At 49.4% G+C, this 17,686-nt stretch overlaps 1 protein-coding gene across 4 annotated transcripts in view; it reads right to left on the bottom strand.

The window, feature by feature from the left end:
• The window catches only part of SCUBE2 (signal peptide, CUB domain and EGF like domain containing 2), a 68,546-nt gene that overhangs the window by 43,269 nt on the left and 7,591 nt on the right, over window positions 1-17,686 (bottom strand). For all 4 annotated transcript variants that reach the window (XM_059708838.1, XM_059708837.1, XM_059708839.1 and 1 more), the window contains 5 exons: window positions 15,366-15,491; window positions 9,917-10,051; window positions 4,995-5,120; window positions 2,397-2,513; window positions 1,421-1,510 (listed from right to left, as the gene is read on the bottom strand). In XM_059708838.1, coding sequence (XP_059564821.1) covers window positions 1,421-1,510; window positions 2,397-2,513; window positions 4,995-5,120; window positions 9,917-10,051; window positions 15,366-15,491 — 594 coding nt within the window. The remainder of the gene's footprint in view (window positions 1-1,420; window positions 1,511-2,396; window positions 2,514-4,994; window positions 5,121-9,916; window positions 10,052-15,365; window positions 15,492-17,686) is intronic.

Here is a 17,686-nt window from a genome sequence, read left to right on the forward strand (position 1 = left end):
GAGAATTCAAAAATGTTGCCTCTGCCCCACCAGAGTTGCTCAGTGGTTGAGCACTGACCTATGAACCAGGAGGTCACAGCTGGATTCCAGGTCAGGACACATGCCTGGATTTCAGGCTTCATCTCCAGTAGGGGGCGTACAGGAAGCAGCTGATCAATGATTCTCTCTCATCATTGATGTTTCTCTTTCTCCCTCTTTCTTCCCCTCTGAAATCAATAAAAAATATTTTAAAAAAATTATTGCCTCTGGCAAATGGGCTGAGGAAATGTGAGTTAGGAAACAAGGACATGATGTATCTCATTACAAGCCTCGTAGTGCTAATTATGTTTTTTTTAAAAATATATATATTTTATTGATTTCAGAGAGGGAGAGAGAAATAGAAACCTCAATAACGAGAGAGAATCACTGATCGGCTGCCTCCTGTACACCCCCTACTGGGGATCGAGCCCACAACCTGGGCATGTGCCCTTGACCGGAATTGAACCCGGTACCCTTTAGTCATAGGCTGACGCTCTATCCACTGAGCCAAACCGGCTAGGGCACTAATTAAGTTTTTAAAGTTTTTATATTATCCATATGTAATGTACTATTTTGATTTAAGGCAATCAAACACAATAATGTTAAAAGGGCAGAGGAGAGCTCAGAAACGTCGCCTGCCTGGTGACCAGTGGCTGCTCAGTACCTTAGCTGACTGCTAAATCAAAAGATAGGCTTTGTTTAAGTCAAGCCCAGCTTCCTCCAGAATAAAAATGTGTCAGCGGATCTGTCTGACACCACGCTCACAGCCACCACCCCGACTTGTGCTGTCATCCCCAGCTGCACTGCTGCAGACCCTCCCCTGTCCCACAGCCCAGGGCCCCTCTCTCCATTCATCTCTGACACTGACATGGGCTGCAGCCAGGAAGAGGAGATGCTGTGGACAAAAATAACCGACACAGCAGCAGCCACGGAGGGGCTGCCCGACACGCCTCTCGGCTCACAGTTGCCGAGAAGGATGGGGACTGACGTTCTGAGGAACCCATGTTACTGCCCACCCACTAGGTCTCAGGCATTGGACTCGGGGCACTTGTGCATATTGTTATCTTAACTGAGCTTCCTGACAACCCTACAAGGTAGGTCTTAGTGCGTGTATTGTAAAGAAAGACTAACGGGAGGCGAGGCTCAGGGCAGTTTACCCAGGTGTCACCGTTAGTTGGGGCAGCGCGAGGCACTAACCCGGTTGTTCTGATGGCTGGGTCTCGGGTGATGACTAAGCAGCAGTGGGTGAAGATCAGATTCACCCTGGCTTGACAGGAGCTGCTGACCCCGGTCCAGCCAGTCTGAGGGTGCATGGGTCCCAGGTTCGGGCCCGATGTGGTAAATTGGGAGGGAAATGGACAATGAGAGGGGACATGGAGAGAGGGTGAGGGGTCTCGCCTACCCATGAGCAGCCGCCGTTTCACCCGTTTATCCCCGTCCACCACTGAGGTGGCATTGTTCTCCATCACCTCCAGGGCAGTGTCCTCGCGCTCTGCAAGAAACACAACAGAGTACAATTCTCAGAACGAATGAGTCAGACGATTCATCCCCAGCACAACCACTTCCACTGAAATCCCAGACACGAGAACAATGTGAGAAATGCCCCTGTTCGCTCGATAATAATGTGTTGTAACGAGGCTCTGTGGGAAACGCAGCACGCTGAGTGCGTGCAGAGCCTTGGTGAATAATACGGAAAGATTTCTGAAGCATATTGCACTGACCAGAGAGACACCAGGGAATGCAAGCTTCAGAATCACGCCAGGGCCCTTAGTCCAGCCAAGGACACGCCATGCAAGACAGGGCAGGCGTCCCACCAGGAATATGCAATCCTGGCTCCCGCAGACCGTAGAGGCCACTGTGTCATCACCACGACTTCAACTTGCTATCGCCCCAGCCCCTTGGGATGTGTTGTCCAGTCTCTTCAGGAGAAGCCTCATCCAGGAGAGGTGAAAGGGCTTTCCAAGGTCGCACACGGAGAGAGGGACCCCATTCCCTACCACTCCCACTGCCACGTGTGAAGCAGCACGGGACCCGTTTGGGGCCAGATGCATTGCAAGCATCTGCATCTAGTGCTAAACACCATTAATAATTGGTTAGGGTGAGGCTGAGGGTGAGGCTGAGGCTGAGGGTGAGGGTGAGGATGAGGGTTAGAGTTAGTTAGGGTTAGGGATAGGGTGAGGGTTAGGGATAGGGTGAGGGGTAGGGTTAGAGTTAATTATGGTTAGAGGTAGGGTGAGGGTGAGGGTTAGAGTTAGTTAGGGGTAGGGTGAGGGTGAGGGTAAAGGTTAGGGTTAGAGTTGGTTAGGGTTAAGGTTAGTTAGGGTTAGGGATGGGCAGGCTGGGATAGACCCTCACCCGGTATGGGGGTCACCACTCACCAAGGCAGCTCCTCCCATCTGTGTGCATCTTGTACTGTGGGTGGCAGCTACACTCTGGGCCTTCAGCTGTGTCCTCACAGGAGTGCTGGCACCCACCGTTGCCATGGTTACAAGTCACTGAGAGGAAAATGAATCAATACATAAAGCACTGAGATTTCTGCAACCAGGACTGTGTTTGCTCCAGAGAACTCTGTTTCTCATGCAGTCAGTACGTGAGCATGACTGACAGAGAGAGTACGTGCCAGGCACTGTGTATGGAAGAGAGCCTGACTCAGACCTCATCTCTGTCTAGGTGAACAGGGAGTCACAGTGTGAAATGGAGAAATGCTGAATGACAGATCTGCACAAAATTGCATAGTAGGTGGAGATGGGTGGGGTGTGGGGATTTTCACCGTTTAAGGGAAATTATACCAAAATATTCTAGACTGCTGCCTTGCCCTGTCAGGAGAAGTTTGCACACACATGCAGCTGCACGGGGCTCTGGGAGATGCACCAACACTCTATGTCTACGTACAATATTTAATTTGTACGTATGTGTTCAAATCAGATTCCATCTGGATTAATTAGGAAGGGTGGGTAAGCAGAGGAAACGATGATTCCTTGCACATAATTAATGCAATATTAATCAGTAATTACACAGACCATGTATGAGTGCATTGATGACAAGCCAAAAAAAATAAAAGAAGCCACTATCCTTTCATCAAACTGAACAGTGTTTACCTTAACAAAGGAAACGGGAGGGGGGAGGTGATATTTTCTTTACACACTTTGGACTGTTTGAATTCTTACATAAGCATTTGCGATTTTTCTAACTGAAGAGAATGAAATGCACATTTGTGATGTGAGAGACTGTTCTGTGATTATAGTCATGTCAATATTGTGTTGTGCATGTGAACAACTAAGTAGGAAAATGAAAAAAGTGAAACAGCTGGTGATGTGGCCAAATTCCGGATCTTTTATAATTATAATGTTATTTGAGCAGTGGCATCTTAAAAACATCTTACATTTTTAAAAATAGCTTTCAGAGTTTCTCCTGGCCCCTGGGAAAGTGGGGCAGGCCGAGGTCCGCCGCACAGGTCTCGGGAGGCCTGGGGCCTCCTTTGGAGACACCTGGAGCCAGGACAGGTGCTCTTCGCTCTGCCCAGCCCCGGACCCCCCGGGGACAGCCTCACTGCGGGGACACCCCCGGGGACCCCGCCCCTGAGAGCCTGTCAGAACTCGGCTGTGATGGTGGCACCAGCCCTGGGTCGGCAGGCTTCCAGGCTGCACAGCTTTTTGATGGGGACAGTGGAAAGAAGTCTCTCACCAGCAAAACTGTCTCATCTCAATTCATATTGTGCACCTGAAACTTATATGTTTTATTTTAATTTAAAAAAATATAAAAATAAAAAGGAATGCAGTGACTTTAAAAAACAAACAACTGTCTGCTCACCTCTTAACCACTACAGTCTACTCACTGTGAACTACCCTCCCTAGCCAACTGCAGGAACTTCTAGAAGGCCTGGCTTTGGGCAGAATTCCTACAGGGGCCCCCCCGCAGTGTTTCCTCCGGCTTAAATGGCAGTTGAGGCACACCTTGAATGGAGAGCTGTTTCCTACTAGCCATCGGAGCTTTATTATTGTATCTCGCCATCGTGTGGCAGCTGTGTCTGGACTGTGCGCACCACTTATTGATCCATTAATTTAAAAGATGTGGACTGAGCACAGCCTGTGGTAGGCACCAGGAGAAGACTGAGAGGCAAAAGTAAGACAAGGTCCTGACTTGGAGGGACTCATAGTTGGGTAGACACACATAAATACACAATTTAACCCGGAGGGTCAAACCCTATGCATGACTCGGCTGTGGGAGGCCAGGGGGAGGATTCAGAGGCAAGAGAGCCTGGCCACTTAGGGTGCCAGCCCCAGAGGTAGGCGGACCCACCCGTGAATCCTAATTTTTTCACTCATTCCCCATGTGACCTTGTTGCTTTACCTTCTCCACAATTTTCTCAACTAAAAATGAGAATAATGTTTAGCTCCTAGGATGGTGACTGTAAGAATTAAATGGGATGTGATATATCTTCGGGCAAGACTTTGCACATAATAAATGCCCTCCCTCCCCCGCCCCAAAGGTAGCCACCACCCTTGTCATGATTAGAAGTTAGGCAGGATATTAAAAGTTGAGCGAGAGTTCACCAAGCCAGGAAGGAAGGAGTGCTGGGAAAAGGCTTGTGGGCATGAGAGAATGTGGGCTGCTCTCTGATCTGAAAGGCAAGGAGAGGCGGACACGGCTTCTAAGAGAAGCAGGGACCAGGCAGCAACCCACCATGATTGCCAGAGGAGTAAGCTTGATTTTATCCCGTGGGAATGGGGATACGCAGCCCCCAACATTCACACTCCTCACTCCTGAATTTCATTTCCTTCTGGTTGGTTCCATAAAAAAGCACCACTTCCCTTCCCTTTGGGGGCTACTCAGTGGAGGTCAGTGTCTCAGGCCCGCGGCCTTCCGTGCTGCCGCTGTGCCATGAGGAGGCATTCCTGATGCTGGGCTGCCGATGACAGATGACAACGTTGGGGCAGGATGGTGCCCGGCACGGGTGAGCGCCGGTCTATACTTACAGATGCAGTCTCTCTGGTTCTTGGCCAGCTCAAAACCAGGCCTGCATTCGCAGGCGACGCTGCCCTTTGGAGCCTCTTTGCAGATGTGACTACAGCCGTGGTTCTTATTCATGCAGCTCAGACCCTCTGCAAAACAGAGCAGCATGGGACCAGCGGTGAGCTGCAGGACTGCCTGCCTAGATCTCCAGCAGCCCCATATTTTTAAAGAATATGTCATTAAAATCAAGGCCAGTCAATTAACAGAGACATGAAAAATGTCTTATGTCACCCAGGAGATAAGATGTCTCAATTCTCCAAAAAGAAAGCTCCCACCAGTGTGGAGTCAGAGCCTGCTGACCCCGCTGACCCAGGAATGGGTTACCAATGCTGGTCAAAGACGCAAAGAGAAGACGCAGAGAGTGTCCCCAGGAAAACCTGCAGAGAGACTGAAGAGGAGCCCCAATATTTTCACATACTTTCAAAGACGATTTTCAGGAAATTCCAACCCTCCTCTCTACCCCCACCAAATCCACAGTTGGGAGGTGACTGTGACCACCATGTTCTGGCACCACCACATGGACACCTGTCCAGGGGCCCCTCTGCTGTGACCACCTTAGTTAGTCCCCGGGCCCCTCCCTCAGCAGGCCTGAGGCACCAGCTTCTAACAGTGTCATGACAACACAGAGAACATGACAAGCAGAGAACAGAGAGAGGCCTCCTGCGTGTGGTTTGCCTTGGCTGCGGTATAATTCTTTCAGGTCGGGTATATCATAGGTTTCATTAGGCCCAACCTTGTGGAAACGGTGGCGGGAAGGGGACAGGTGGTTATTCTCCCGGGTGGTTAGACATACATGGAAATGATGGGGCCACAGCAAAGCACTCCCTGTGGTTGGCAGCACTGTGCTGAGAACGGGACGCCTGCCCGCACTCCGGGGGAACTAGCGCCATACCCAAGAGCATTCTCCCAACACCATTATTAAGTACATACTCGTGTGATGCTCCTTTGAATTTGCACGACGCAACTCTAAAGCGTTTTTGCGAGCAGGGATTTTGTTCTCATTGGCTCTCTACTAAGAAGATACTTTCTAATCCTGGAAGTAGCACTGTTTTAAATATAAGTGCAAAAGGTTTTCATTCCACTTCTCTAGGATCCCACACTGCCCCAAAAACCTTAGCCCCTGGGTTCTAATGAAGTCAAGTCATCTCTCTCCAATTCTGCCGCAGAGCCATCGACCTACGCTTAACTAGAATAAATGTTCAATACGGACGCCGTTCCTATTCCCAAAGGCAGCGCACCAGTGAACCCATCCCACAGCCTCCTAAAGCCACCTTGGTTTTCATCTGCCGGGTCTGAGCTGTTTGAATGCCAGCACTGTCTGCTGGAAGTTGCTGGGACTCACGCGCCCAGGCCAGGGGCTGCTGTCAATGGACACAGAGCGGCTTGCACGGGGTCCGTGGAAACTCTTTGCTCCGGCTGGTGATTTCTGAAGATGTTATTTTCTCCCGGTGCCAAGAGCTGCCTCTGGAAGCAGTGTCCTGTCTTCCTGGGCAGGCACAGCACGCATTACGTCTGCCCCTGGGTCAGCAGAGCCTCTGAAAGGACAGGCGCCAGGAGCACCTAGGGGTGCAGGGAACGGTGCCCGAGAAAAGGTGGCACTGACACCTGCAAAGGACGCTCCCCAAACGGGTCAGCTGCTTCTCTGCCTTCTTCCCTTTCAAGCCTGCTTACAAGTCTGTTAGGACATTTCCAAAGCGACCTTTACAAAACAATATTTTGTAAGAACTGTGTGCCAGATGCCACAGAGCTACACATCAGTTGCCCCCTGATGTCCTATCGTATCAAGCTAGACCTAAACTTACCAGGAGGTCACGGAGCTTTCACTGGCTCTCGAGGTGCTGGGCTTTTCAAGGGGTGGCCCGGAGCTTTCCAGAGCAGCCTGACTCAGAACAAGCGCACTGCTGGGGAGGCGGCGGGGGGGCTGGTCCGCACCAGGAGGCCCAGCCATCCAAGGTCCTGGCTCCCCAGAAGTGGGCCTGGCAGTCGAGTTAGGGTTGTCCGTTCCCCAGGAAGGAAACAGCGCGGAAACATTGGAAATGCCCCATTCTGGCGATCCCCAGACTCAGGCTCTCAATGAAGAATACTTCTGGAAGCCGAATAAAAATATGCCTTGCAAACAGGGCGAGAAACATTCCCCAAAGGGGGGCGCAGGCCCCGCTGAGAGCACAGCCCCTTCCCCGCGACCCTGACACCGTCCCCACTCCTCTGAAGAGGCAGCGGTACCAACATCTGAAAATACGCTCCGAGCAGACAAAACCAAAGAGGGATGCTCATTCTGAGAGCCTGAGCACCCATGAATAGGGACAAAGGCAGGCCGGGGCGACGTCTCTCTCCAGCCCACCCCCATTACATGGGTGAAAACACACAGTCTCTCTGGCAGAGCTTCGGGGTCTCTGAGAATTAAATCAACGGCTTGAGCTTCCCCTCAGAATCAGCTATGAGGATCCCCTAGACCTGTGGTCGGCAAACTGCGGCTCGCGAGCCACATGCGGCTCTTTGGCCCCTTGAGTGTGGCTCTTCCACAAAATACCGACTTCTGCACACGGGCCACGAAGTTTCAATCACACTGTACGTGCATGCCCGCACGTGGAATTTTGTGGAAGAGCCACACTCAAGGGGCCAAAGAGCCGCATGTGGCTCGCGAGCCGCAGTTTGCTGACCACGGCAGAACATTCAGTGAAAAATTACTGAAAACAACAGCAGCACTAGAAAACGCTCGCTTGCAGTGCTACCTTCTTTTCACCATTTTTCGAGTCTCCACTGTGGGTTTTAAAGTCCATTTTAATACCGTTTCTAAGGGTTTAATGTGCGTGTCAGGGAGGAAATCCTAAAGGAGCGCCGTTTAGTCTCTATTTGAAGAGTTAAACCGCAGGGTGGAAGGGTCCCCGCCACAGCGCGCTATAACCTGTTGGCTCACGCTGACAGGCATTTGCCAAGCCATCGGGGTGAAACACAACAGAAAGTCACAGAGCGCTTCCAGACCACAACTCAAATTCTTGGATTTTGGTTTTAGCTCCAGACAAATACGTTCGTTTTAAGTACTCTTCGGGGGTTCCAAGAATGTCTGAATTGTAGAAACTTTAGGAAACACAGATTGTGGAGAGGAACTGCTTTAGTGTTGACTTCTGTTATGAGGAGCCTGTGTCTGGAATCAGCCTGGGGGGCTTGCCCGAGGGGAGAGAGGGGCCACCTCTGGAAGTTCCAGGGTTCAGGATGCGTGGCCTTGCGAGTGGGTGCGACCCACAGAGGGAGGGGGTGCTGCTCAAGCAATAGCTTGACCTATAGGTGCCCATCTCCCCCCCCAGAGTGACTTCTCAGGAAGCAGCTGTTGTTTTGTTTTGTTAATCCTCACCCGAGGATATTTTCCCATTGACTTTTAGGGAGAGTGGAAGGGAGAGGGAGAGACAGAGAGAAACATCGATGTGAGAGAAACATATCCACTGGCTGCCTCCCACACGAGCCCCGACCAGGGCCCGGGCTGGGGAGAAGCCTGCAACCAAGGCACGTGCCCTTGATCGGAATCGAACCCAGGACCCTTTGGTCTGCAGGCCAGCGTTCTACCCACTGAGCCCAAGAGACTAGGGCTCAGGAAGCAGCTTTGAACAACCAAAGGGGAGATGCTCTGAGCCCAGATCACTTATGCTGCTGGCATCTTCATTCTTCCTCACGCAGAGCTCACCTAAGGGTCCAGAGAGACCAGCAGGAAAATGAAAGCCAACTGCCACTCCATCCAGCCTGCATGCGACAGAGAGCTGCACGCTAGAGGCAGAGCGTGAAAACCCTGCTCAGACACTGACGGTGAACCCGAGGGCGGTGAGAGCCATCAAGCCCATGGCCCCCGGGCATTCTCTGACCGTGCTTAGCACCAAAACAGACTTTCCGGTTAGGTATAAGGAAGGAGCTGTCCTGCCTAGAAAACGAGGCAAAAGTCGTCTTCCACAAAGAAACCCTAGAAAAGTCACTGAAACCACAATTAAAATAATAAACCTACAAATCTGCGAGTAAGGAATGGGAGACCTGAGGATGGCCTCATTCTTACGTTATTAAAAAGGAGTCGATAGTCTAATATGTAGGGTACTTCCTTTGAACACAGGCACAGGCAACCCTGGGAGAAGAAAGGCAGCCACCAAAATGCGATTATGTGGCTTTGGAAAAAGCAGAGCGGAATTAAAAGCCCATCATTTGGTTAAAAGTGGCCACATGCACTCAACCCTCCTCCCTCCCGAGAGTCCACTGAACTAAGAGAGGAGTAAAACGAGGTATCAACTCAAAGGAGAGAGAATAAAAAGAAGGCCATCAAAGGAGTTTCCTGCAAATATATGGAGGAATAGTAAGTGGTGGCATGAGTGAAGGAAACCACGGCACAGAGAGCCCAAGTCTGGGGTGGGGGGGGGTCCCCTGCCCCCTGGAGCCTCAGAGGCTCAGAGTTCAAAAATGCAAAACACGGGGGAGGCCAGGCCTAGCCGGGGCTGCACACGGGGCAGAGCCCGGGAAGCTCTATGGGAAGACTCCAGTCCTCGCCCACCCGCCCTGGGCAGGGAGCAGGCTCGCACTTGGTGCTGTGGTTTCTGAAAAACTTGGCAGACTGTCCATTTCTCCTGAGACATCTAGTCATGTTTGAAATGTACGCTTTTGGAAGATTAGAATCAGAGACTGGGAAGTTTGAAGAGACCGCAGAGCCCAGCCGCTTGCTCTGCCTGGTGAGGGAGGAGAAGTTGGGTAACTTGCCCACGGTTACCCAGCAGCAGAGCCTGGATGTCCGCAGCCTCCAGACTTTCTTTGGCCCAAGCTTCCCTTCTCAAGGCACTGAGGGTGGGGGATTCTCAGACGAGACCCGGCTCCCGCCCGCCCCCGGTCCCCCCCCCCCCCCCACGGGCGAAGGTACCTTCGGAGCGGTGGATGCACGTGTGCTGGTTGTCGCTCAGGAAGAAGCCCTCCTTGCAGCGGCACTCGTAGCTCCCCAGGGTGTTGAGGCAGGTGTGCTGGCAGCCGCCGTTGTTCTCCAGGCACTCGTCCACGTCTGGAGGGGAGAAGGCTTAGCCTTGGCGTTGGTAACTGTCTCAATGCCCCACCCAGCCCGGCAGCACAGGGATTCCTACTGAGCAGAGATATGGCCTCTCTTCCCATCCCTGCACCACAGAAGCTCTAAGAATTGAAGCCAGTGGGACCCCCAGATGACTAACCAACCCTCACGGGTCTGGGGCTCACTTAAGAAAAGGCCTCCCAGGTGCACACAAGAGAATCAATTCGGTAAATACTGATCGAACACCCTCGCTTTCCAAAGCACGGTGCTCGCTCGGGGAGGCAGTAAAGCATACAGGAGTGAGATCAAATGCCTTCCCTCCGGGAGCACGTCCTTCTGCGGGAAAGAGACAAATGTACAAGTAACCGTGAGACATGGTCAGAGGTGGCACAGAGGAACGAGAGGGCATGTGTGGCTCTGGGTGTCAGGGTGGGTTTTGTGGAAAAGCTGGTGAGGGATGGGCCCTCCAGGATTTCTTCAATTACAAATCAGGAGAAGGAGTTCTAGGCAGGAGGAGCATGAGAACCAGCGGGAGGCTGGGGAGCATGGGGTCTGGTCAAATAGCGGTGGGTCACCCCCCTGGGCTGGGGCATGGGTACAAGCAGGGAAGGTACAGGAGGAAGCTGTGAAGTAGGTTCGGGGTCACCCTGCAAAGGACCTTGAATACCAAGCAAAGGAGGTCCCACGTTCTTGGGGAGGCAGTTGGGAGCCACTGGCGCAGGGTGACGGGGTCAGACCCCCATGTTGGGAAGAACAAGGCAGCCCAGCCGCTGAGAAGGGAAGGACACAGGGAATGGGAAGAATCGAAAGCCTGGGGGTCGGGCTTCACACGAATGCTTGAAATAGCCCCGCCTGGTGCTGGTGGGGCCCGGGCCTGGGGCCTGGCAGTGGGGATGCCAAGGAAGGAAGAAATAAAAGAGGACTGTGGACAGGTGCCTGCAGGGCAGAGAGCCACGTGGGCCTGTGGTGGGGTGGCCAAGAAACACGGAGAAAAGCAGCACTGGGTGTGGAGATGGGGGTGGGGAGTGGCGGGCCCCCACCCGGGGAAGGTCCGCAGGTGGTGGGAACCCTACACCTGGGGTTGCAAAGACGGCACATTTGCTTGTGATGCCCTGATACAGGGAATGTACATGAGACAGGAGTGTGGGAAGGGAGAGAGGGAGCCGAAAGGGGGCCGGAGGTGGAATGTGGAAGAACACCAGGGCAGAAGGAGGTAGAGGAGACAGCAGGAGCCCGAGATGGGAGCATCAGAAACGCAGGGAGGGGGGTGCCTCCCCCAGTGCCGCCCCTCAGGGTGGGGAGAGCAGACCTTCCTCCCACTGAGTCACGCGCACATGGCTTCATCTATATACTTACCGAATTGCATTCTCAAAATCTTTTTTTTTAATTTGTACCTTTTGACCCCTCAAAATCTTTTACTTATTTATCTCCACCAGATGGCAAACTCCTTAAGGACCAAGATTTGTGTCTTATTAGCACAGCCTGCAACCTGCAGCGGCACCCGGGCTGCCCAGTGCATGAACAGCCAGCAGGCGAGCACAGCACCACCAGAGCCGAAGAGAAGGAAACTTCCAGAGACATCTCAGACATGGCAGAGGCTCAGGGAGAAGGCTGATCTGAAAGCCGTTTCTCCGCCCCCACCCCCCGCCCCCGCAGCCTGATTTCCCACGTGCCTATCACTAGCTCCTGGGCACATTGGTCACAAGAAATTCACATTTAAATATCTGTTATCTGGTTTCAAGCTTCAGATCTTACCGTCATCCGTCTTCCCACACCGAGCAGATGCCTTTCTAAACTGATGGGCCGCGAGCCATCCCCTAAAGCCTAACAAACTTGCCCTCCTTTGTGCCAAAGGGTGAAGGGAGCACATTCCTGAGGATGAGCCACGCTGGAACACACCTGGCCCCGGTGTTCCTCAGCGAGGACTCACAGGAGCCGGAGCGATCTGCTAACCTGAACCCCAAATCCTGCATTACTGTCGGAGCTGCCACACCCCACCCCAGGTTTAACCCACTATTCCTTTTCGCCAAAGCAATTAGAGACGTGTCATTAAGTGAGGTGAGGCGCTCTGATTGACTTAATACAGAGTGTGTGTGTGTGTGTGTGTGTGTGTGTGTGTTCATAAGCACACGTGTGTATCACGTGTTGGTGAGTCTCTCCAGACTGTAGAACAGGGTTTTACAACCCGGGCTGCCTGTTAGGACCCTGAGGCCTGAATCTACCTCCTGAGACACTAATAGAAGTAGTCTTGGGTGAGACCTAGGCCATGGTGTTGTTTTCGTTAGTTAATTAGTTAGTTAGTTATCCTCACCTGAGGACATTTCTATTGATTTTAGAGAGAGGAAGGGAAAGGGGGGAAGGAGAGAGAGAGGGAGAGGGAAGGAGAGAAAGAAAGAGAAGAGAGAAGCATCTATTGATAGCCTCCCGCATGCACGCCCACCGGGGATTTTGTGCCCTGACCAGTACTTGAACCCACCACCTTTTGGTGTTGGGAGACACTCCAACCAACTGAGCCGCACCGGCCACAGCGGCCATGGTGTTGCTTTAAAACTTCCCAGTGGTTCCAACGTGCAGTCAGAGTGGAGAACCACAGCTACCAAACCCAAGAGCTCTGCCCTGCTTCCAGCCGCTCAGCAAACAGAGACTGCGTTCGGGTGGGGTGAGCGGCGCAGAAGGGCTGCGTTTCATTTTTCAGGCTCACAGGCAATTCAGATCTTGGAGGACTCTGGGGTGAGTGCCAGAGCTAAGTGGTGTTTGTACTTTGTAGATTCTGGCTAATACGCCTGTGGCTAAGGTGTGGTTAGGGGGGCCAGGAGAGGTGAGGGGGCCAGGAGAGGTGAGGGCTCATCCCACAGAGCACAGGAAACGGCCACTCCTGAAAAGTCCTGACTCTGAGCTTGTTTCTGGTCACAGAGTGCTTCAGCCCCTTCCAGGTGAGCTGGCAGAGAGGTCTGTGTATGCTGTCCTGCTCTTCTCAGTGAACCATTTTGTTTTCTCATGCCTTCCTTTTAAAGCAGTGGTTCTCAAACTTGGCTGCACATTAGAATCACCTGAGAATCTTTTTAAAATCCTGATTTCTGGGCCTCATCCTCCCGAAATTCTGTTTCTTTGTTATGGGGTGGGGCCACAACATTAGTAACAAAGAAACAGAATTTCCGGAGGATGAGGCCCAGAAATCAGGATTTTAAAAAGATTCCCAGGTGATTCTAATGTGCAGCCAAGGTTGAGAACCACTGTTTTAGAGACTCCCTAGCCTGTTCAGGTAGGGTCAGTGGATGCTCAGCATCTTTCTTCAAAGCAGATCCTTGCTACAAAGCCCTCAGAGAGACCCCCAGGCCGGGAAATGGAGATAGTCTGCTGAAGTATCTGTGTTAGCAGCCAGGCCAGGAAGGATTCCAGGCCTCAGGATTTCTGAACCGGCCTGTGCTCAGAACCACCCCACCCCACCCTGACCCAGGTCCTAACTCCTGGATGGTTTGGCATCTTAGGAAGCTCACACTTCAACCAGGCTGTGTGTTTGAGCATAACTCTCATGACTGGGTCTGCTATCAGATCCAAATCCTCAAAATGCCTCTTTTGGCAAATCAAAGGGAAATGTGAGATTTCCCCCAGAAAATGGTACCAACAAAACAAAAATCAACAACCAAAAAAAAACAAAAAAAACTACACAAACACACTGTATGCTTCCCAACAAATATACACTGAAAGTGATGTCCTTCTTATGAGTTTTTCATTGAGTTCAATATGTTGCTGCTCTCAGGATTGTCTCTCTGATGTGGTACCGATGGTCTAGAAGATCTGAAAAGGACTCAGTGATCCTCCAGCCCCTCATCAAGCCAGTGGACTGACCCAAAGCCTGACCTCTTACACAGGGCACAGGCAGGATGAGGCTCCAGGTGACACTGAAGTGGATAAAGGTCATATGACATGTGAGTCCCAAAGGAAAAATGCTCCACACAAAATACAAGTGCTGCCCATACTTATCTGTGACTTCTATGCTGATCTCGAAGCATTTGATCAAGTGGCTATTCCCACTGCACCATCGGGGAGCGTCTGAACAGCTGTCCCCACAGGGTCAGGGCCTTGATCAACCAAGTGGACATCAGTGGGTCAGCCACATGCAGGGTCACCGGTGTCAAAGGAACCCGATGCCCGCTGTCTCCCATCGTGTGTTCCCACACAACCGGTAACAGCAGCCTTCAAATGCAAACAGACCAAAGTACCTGCCTGCCAGGTGCACGGCGTCCTCTGCGGCTATCTATCACACAGCCCTATCCAACTGCTGGCTATTTCTAAGTTCTGTTTCATTCCTGGCATAAGAAACCAATGTAAACACCACTTTTAGTCCCTAACTCAGGAACTGAAACTCCAACAGATGTTTCTGTTTAGTGGAATACTAGGAGGATGTTGATGGAAGGTTTCTGTTTGAATTTCTCTCTATTTCAAGAAAAAAAAGGGGGGGGGTCCACCTGGATGAGATTCAAGCATACACTCAGATTCTTCAGGACAAGTAGTTTTACCTAATTCTAGAATAGAGACACCTACAGCAGTAAAGAGATATAAGGGTATAAGTCAAGACCCTTTTAACACAAAAGCAAAGATTTTAAAGGTGACAAGTCAGCCGAAACAGGTTTGGCTCAGTGGATAGAGCGTCGGCCTGCGGACTGAAAGGTCCCAGGTTTGATTCCGGTCAAGGGCATGTACTTGGGTTGTGGACACATCCCCAGTAGGAGATGTGCAGGAGGCAGCTGATCGATGTTTCTAACTCTCTATGTCTCTCCCTTCCTCTCTGTAAAAAAATCAATAAAATATATTTATTAAAAAAAAAAAGGTGACAAGTCAATGCTAAAAAGTCAGTAATAGTAATGATGACACCTGCCCATCTCCTTGGACTAATGGAAGATTTATATTATGAATGATCATGATGAAAACTAAAACATGCTCGGCCAGCGTGACTCAGTAGTTGAGCGTCAACCAGTGACCCAGGAGGTCATGGTTTGATTCCTGGTCAGTTGTGGGCTGTATCCCCAGTGAGGGGTGTGCAGGAGGCAGTCGATCAATGATTTTCTCTCATCATTGATGTTTCCATATCTCTCTCCCTCTCCATTCCTTTCTGAAATCAATAAATATATATACTTTTAAAAAACTAAAACATTTTACCTGGTGTTATATCAGAGTCTGATTTCTAGGGGGCCAGAAAACACAAGTCTCTGATCCCCTTTTTGTTATAATGAGTATTTCATCAAAGGAAACCCAGGCTGGGGGTGCCGGAGGGTGAAGGAGAACTGCCGTTCCCAACCGTTGTGCTTACCAAGACAATTATGACCATCATGAGCCAACATGAAGCCATCAAAACAAGTGCAGCGGTAATTGCCTGGAATATTCAAACAGTCATGGACACAGCCTCCTTTGAGTTCATTTTCACATTCATCGATGTCTGAGGAATAAAAGAGAAGCAAACCAGTCAGATGCTATTTCTTTAGAAATATACATTTATCTTTAAACCAGCCACCCCACTTCTAGGAATCTACCCTGAAGATACATCTCCACCAACAGGAAAATAAATATGCAAACAATTATTCATGGCAGCATTTGTAATTACAAAATACTAAAATAACTTAAATGCCCGTCCAGAGAAGAGTAGTTGAAGAATGATGGTACATTTACTCAATGAAGTTCTATGCAGCTGTTAAAAAAATCAATGGTAAAGATCTCTATGAACTGATTTGGCGTGGTTTCTAGGATATACTATTAAGTAAAAGGAAAATGCAAAGAAGCCTCTGTCGTATGTTATCTTTGTGTAAAAAAATAAGGAAATACAAAAAAACACACACAAGAAATTCTAACATACTTTTTTTTGTTGAAATTGATAAGCTTATCCAAAATTTATATGGAAATGCAAAAGAAGAACCAAAATAGCTCTAGTCGGTTTGGCTCAGTGGATAGAGCGTTGACCTGCAGACCAAAGGATCCTGGGTTGGATTCCGGTCAAGGGCACCGCCTTGGTTGCAGGCTCCTCCCTGGCCCAGGCCCTGGTCAGGGCTCGGGCAAGAGGCAACCAATCCATGTGTTTCTCTCACATTGATGTTTCTCTCTGTCTTTCCCTCTCTCTTCCACTGTCTCTAAAAATCATTGGAAAAATATCCTTGGGTGAGGATTATCAACAATAGCAACAAAAAAGAAACAAAACAATTTTGAAAAAGGAAAATAGTTTGAGGGACTTTCACTTACTATTTAGCTATAGTTATCAAGACAGTGTATGGTATGGGCATAAAGACAGACATAGAGGTCAATGAAACAGAATTGAGATCCAGAAATAAACCCTTATATTTATGGTCATTTAATTTCAGACAAAAGTGCTAAGGCAATTTGTCAGAAGAAGTGATAGTCTTTTCAACAAATGGTGCTGAGACTATTGGATATCCATATGCAAAAAGATAAATTTAGGCCTTATCTAACACTATATGCAAAAATCAAACTCAAAATGGATCAGAAACCTAAATGTAAGAGCTTAAACAATAAAGCTTTTAAGAGAAAATATAGAGCTTTTATGAGAAAATCTTTGAGACCTTGAGTTAAAGATTTCTTAGATAGAACACCAAACACAAAATTCATAAATTTTAAAATTTATAAATTGGGCTTTCGTAAAACTAAAGATTTTTGCATTTCAAAAGACACCATTAAAAAATGAAGACAGGCTACAGATTGGTAGAAAAGACTTGTAAATCACATGTCTTATAAGGACTTACAAAGAACTCTTATGACTCAATAATAATAATAAAAAACACTCCATTTTAGAATGGGCAAAAGATTTAAACAGACATTTTACCAAAGAAGATATGTGAATGACTAATAAGCACATGAAAAGTTGCTCAACATTGTTAATTATTAGGGTATTCAACTTAAAACCAAAATGAGATACCATTTCACACTCATTAGAATAGTTATAATAAAAATACAGGCAAAGACAAATATTGGAAGGGATATGAAGAAATGGGAACCCTCACACATTGCTGATGATAATATAAGATGGCACAGCCACTTTGGAAAACAATTTGGAAGTTCCTTAAAATTTTGAACATATTTACTGCAAAACCCAAAAATTCTACTCCTGTATATGTGTGTGTGTGTGTGTGATAAATGTAAAATGTCCACACAATGACTTGCAGGTGAATATTCATAGCAACATTATAATAATAGCAAAAAGTAGAAGCAACCCAAATGTCTATCAACTGGTGAATGCATATTCATACATATTCATGCATATCTATACAATGGAATACTGCTCAACAATTAAAAGGAATGAAAAGCCAATAAAGGCTACAACATAGATGAACCTCAAAAGCATTATGATATGTGAAAGAAGACAAACTCAAAAGATCCCATATTATATGACTCCATTTAGTATATGAAACTAGAGGCCCAGAGCACGAATTTGTGCACCAGTGGGGTCCCTCAGCCTGGCCTGCGGGATGGAGCAGAAACTGACTCTCCAACATCCTCCGAGGGGTCCTGGATTGCGAGAGGGCACAGGCCAGTCTGAGGGACCCCACTGGTGCACGATTGGGGCCAGGGAGTGACTCAGGAGGTTGGCCAGCTAGAGAGGGACCGTGGGAGGGCTCCAGGGCATGT

The sequence above is a fragment of the Myotis daubentonii genome, chromosome 9 (genome assembly GCF_963259705.1).
Source record: "Myotis daubentonii chromosome 9, mMyoDau2.1, whole genome shotgun sequence".
Classification (NCBI taxonomy): Eukaryota; Metazoa; Chordata; class Mammalia; order Chiroptera; family Vespertilionidae; genus Myotis; species Myotis daubentonii.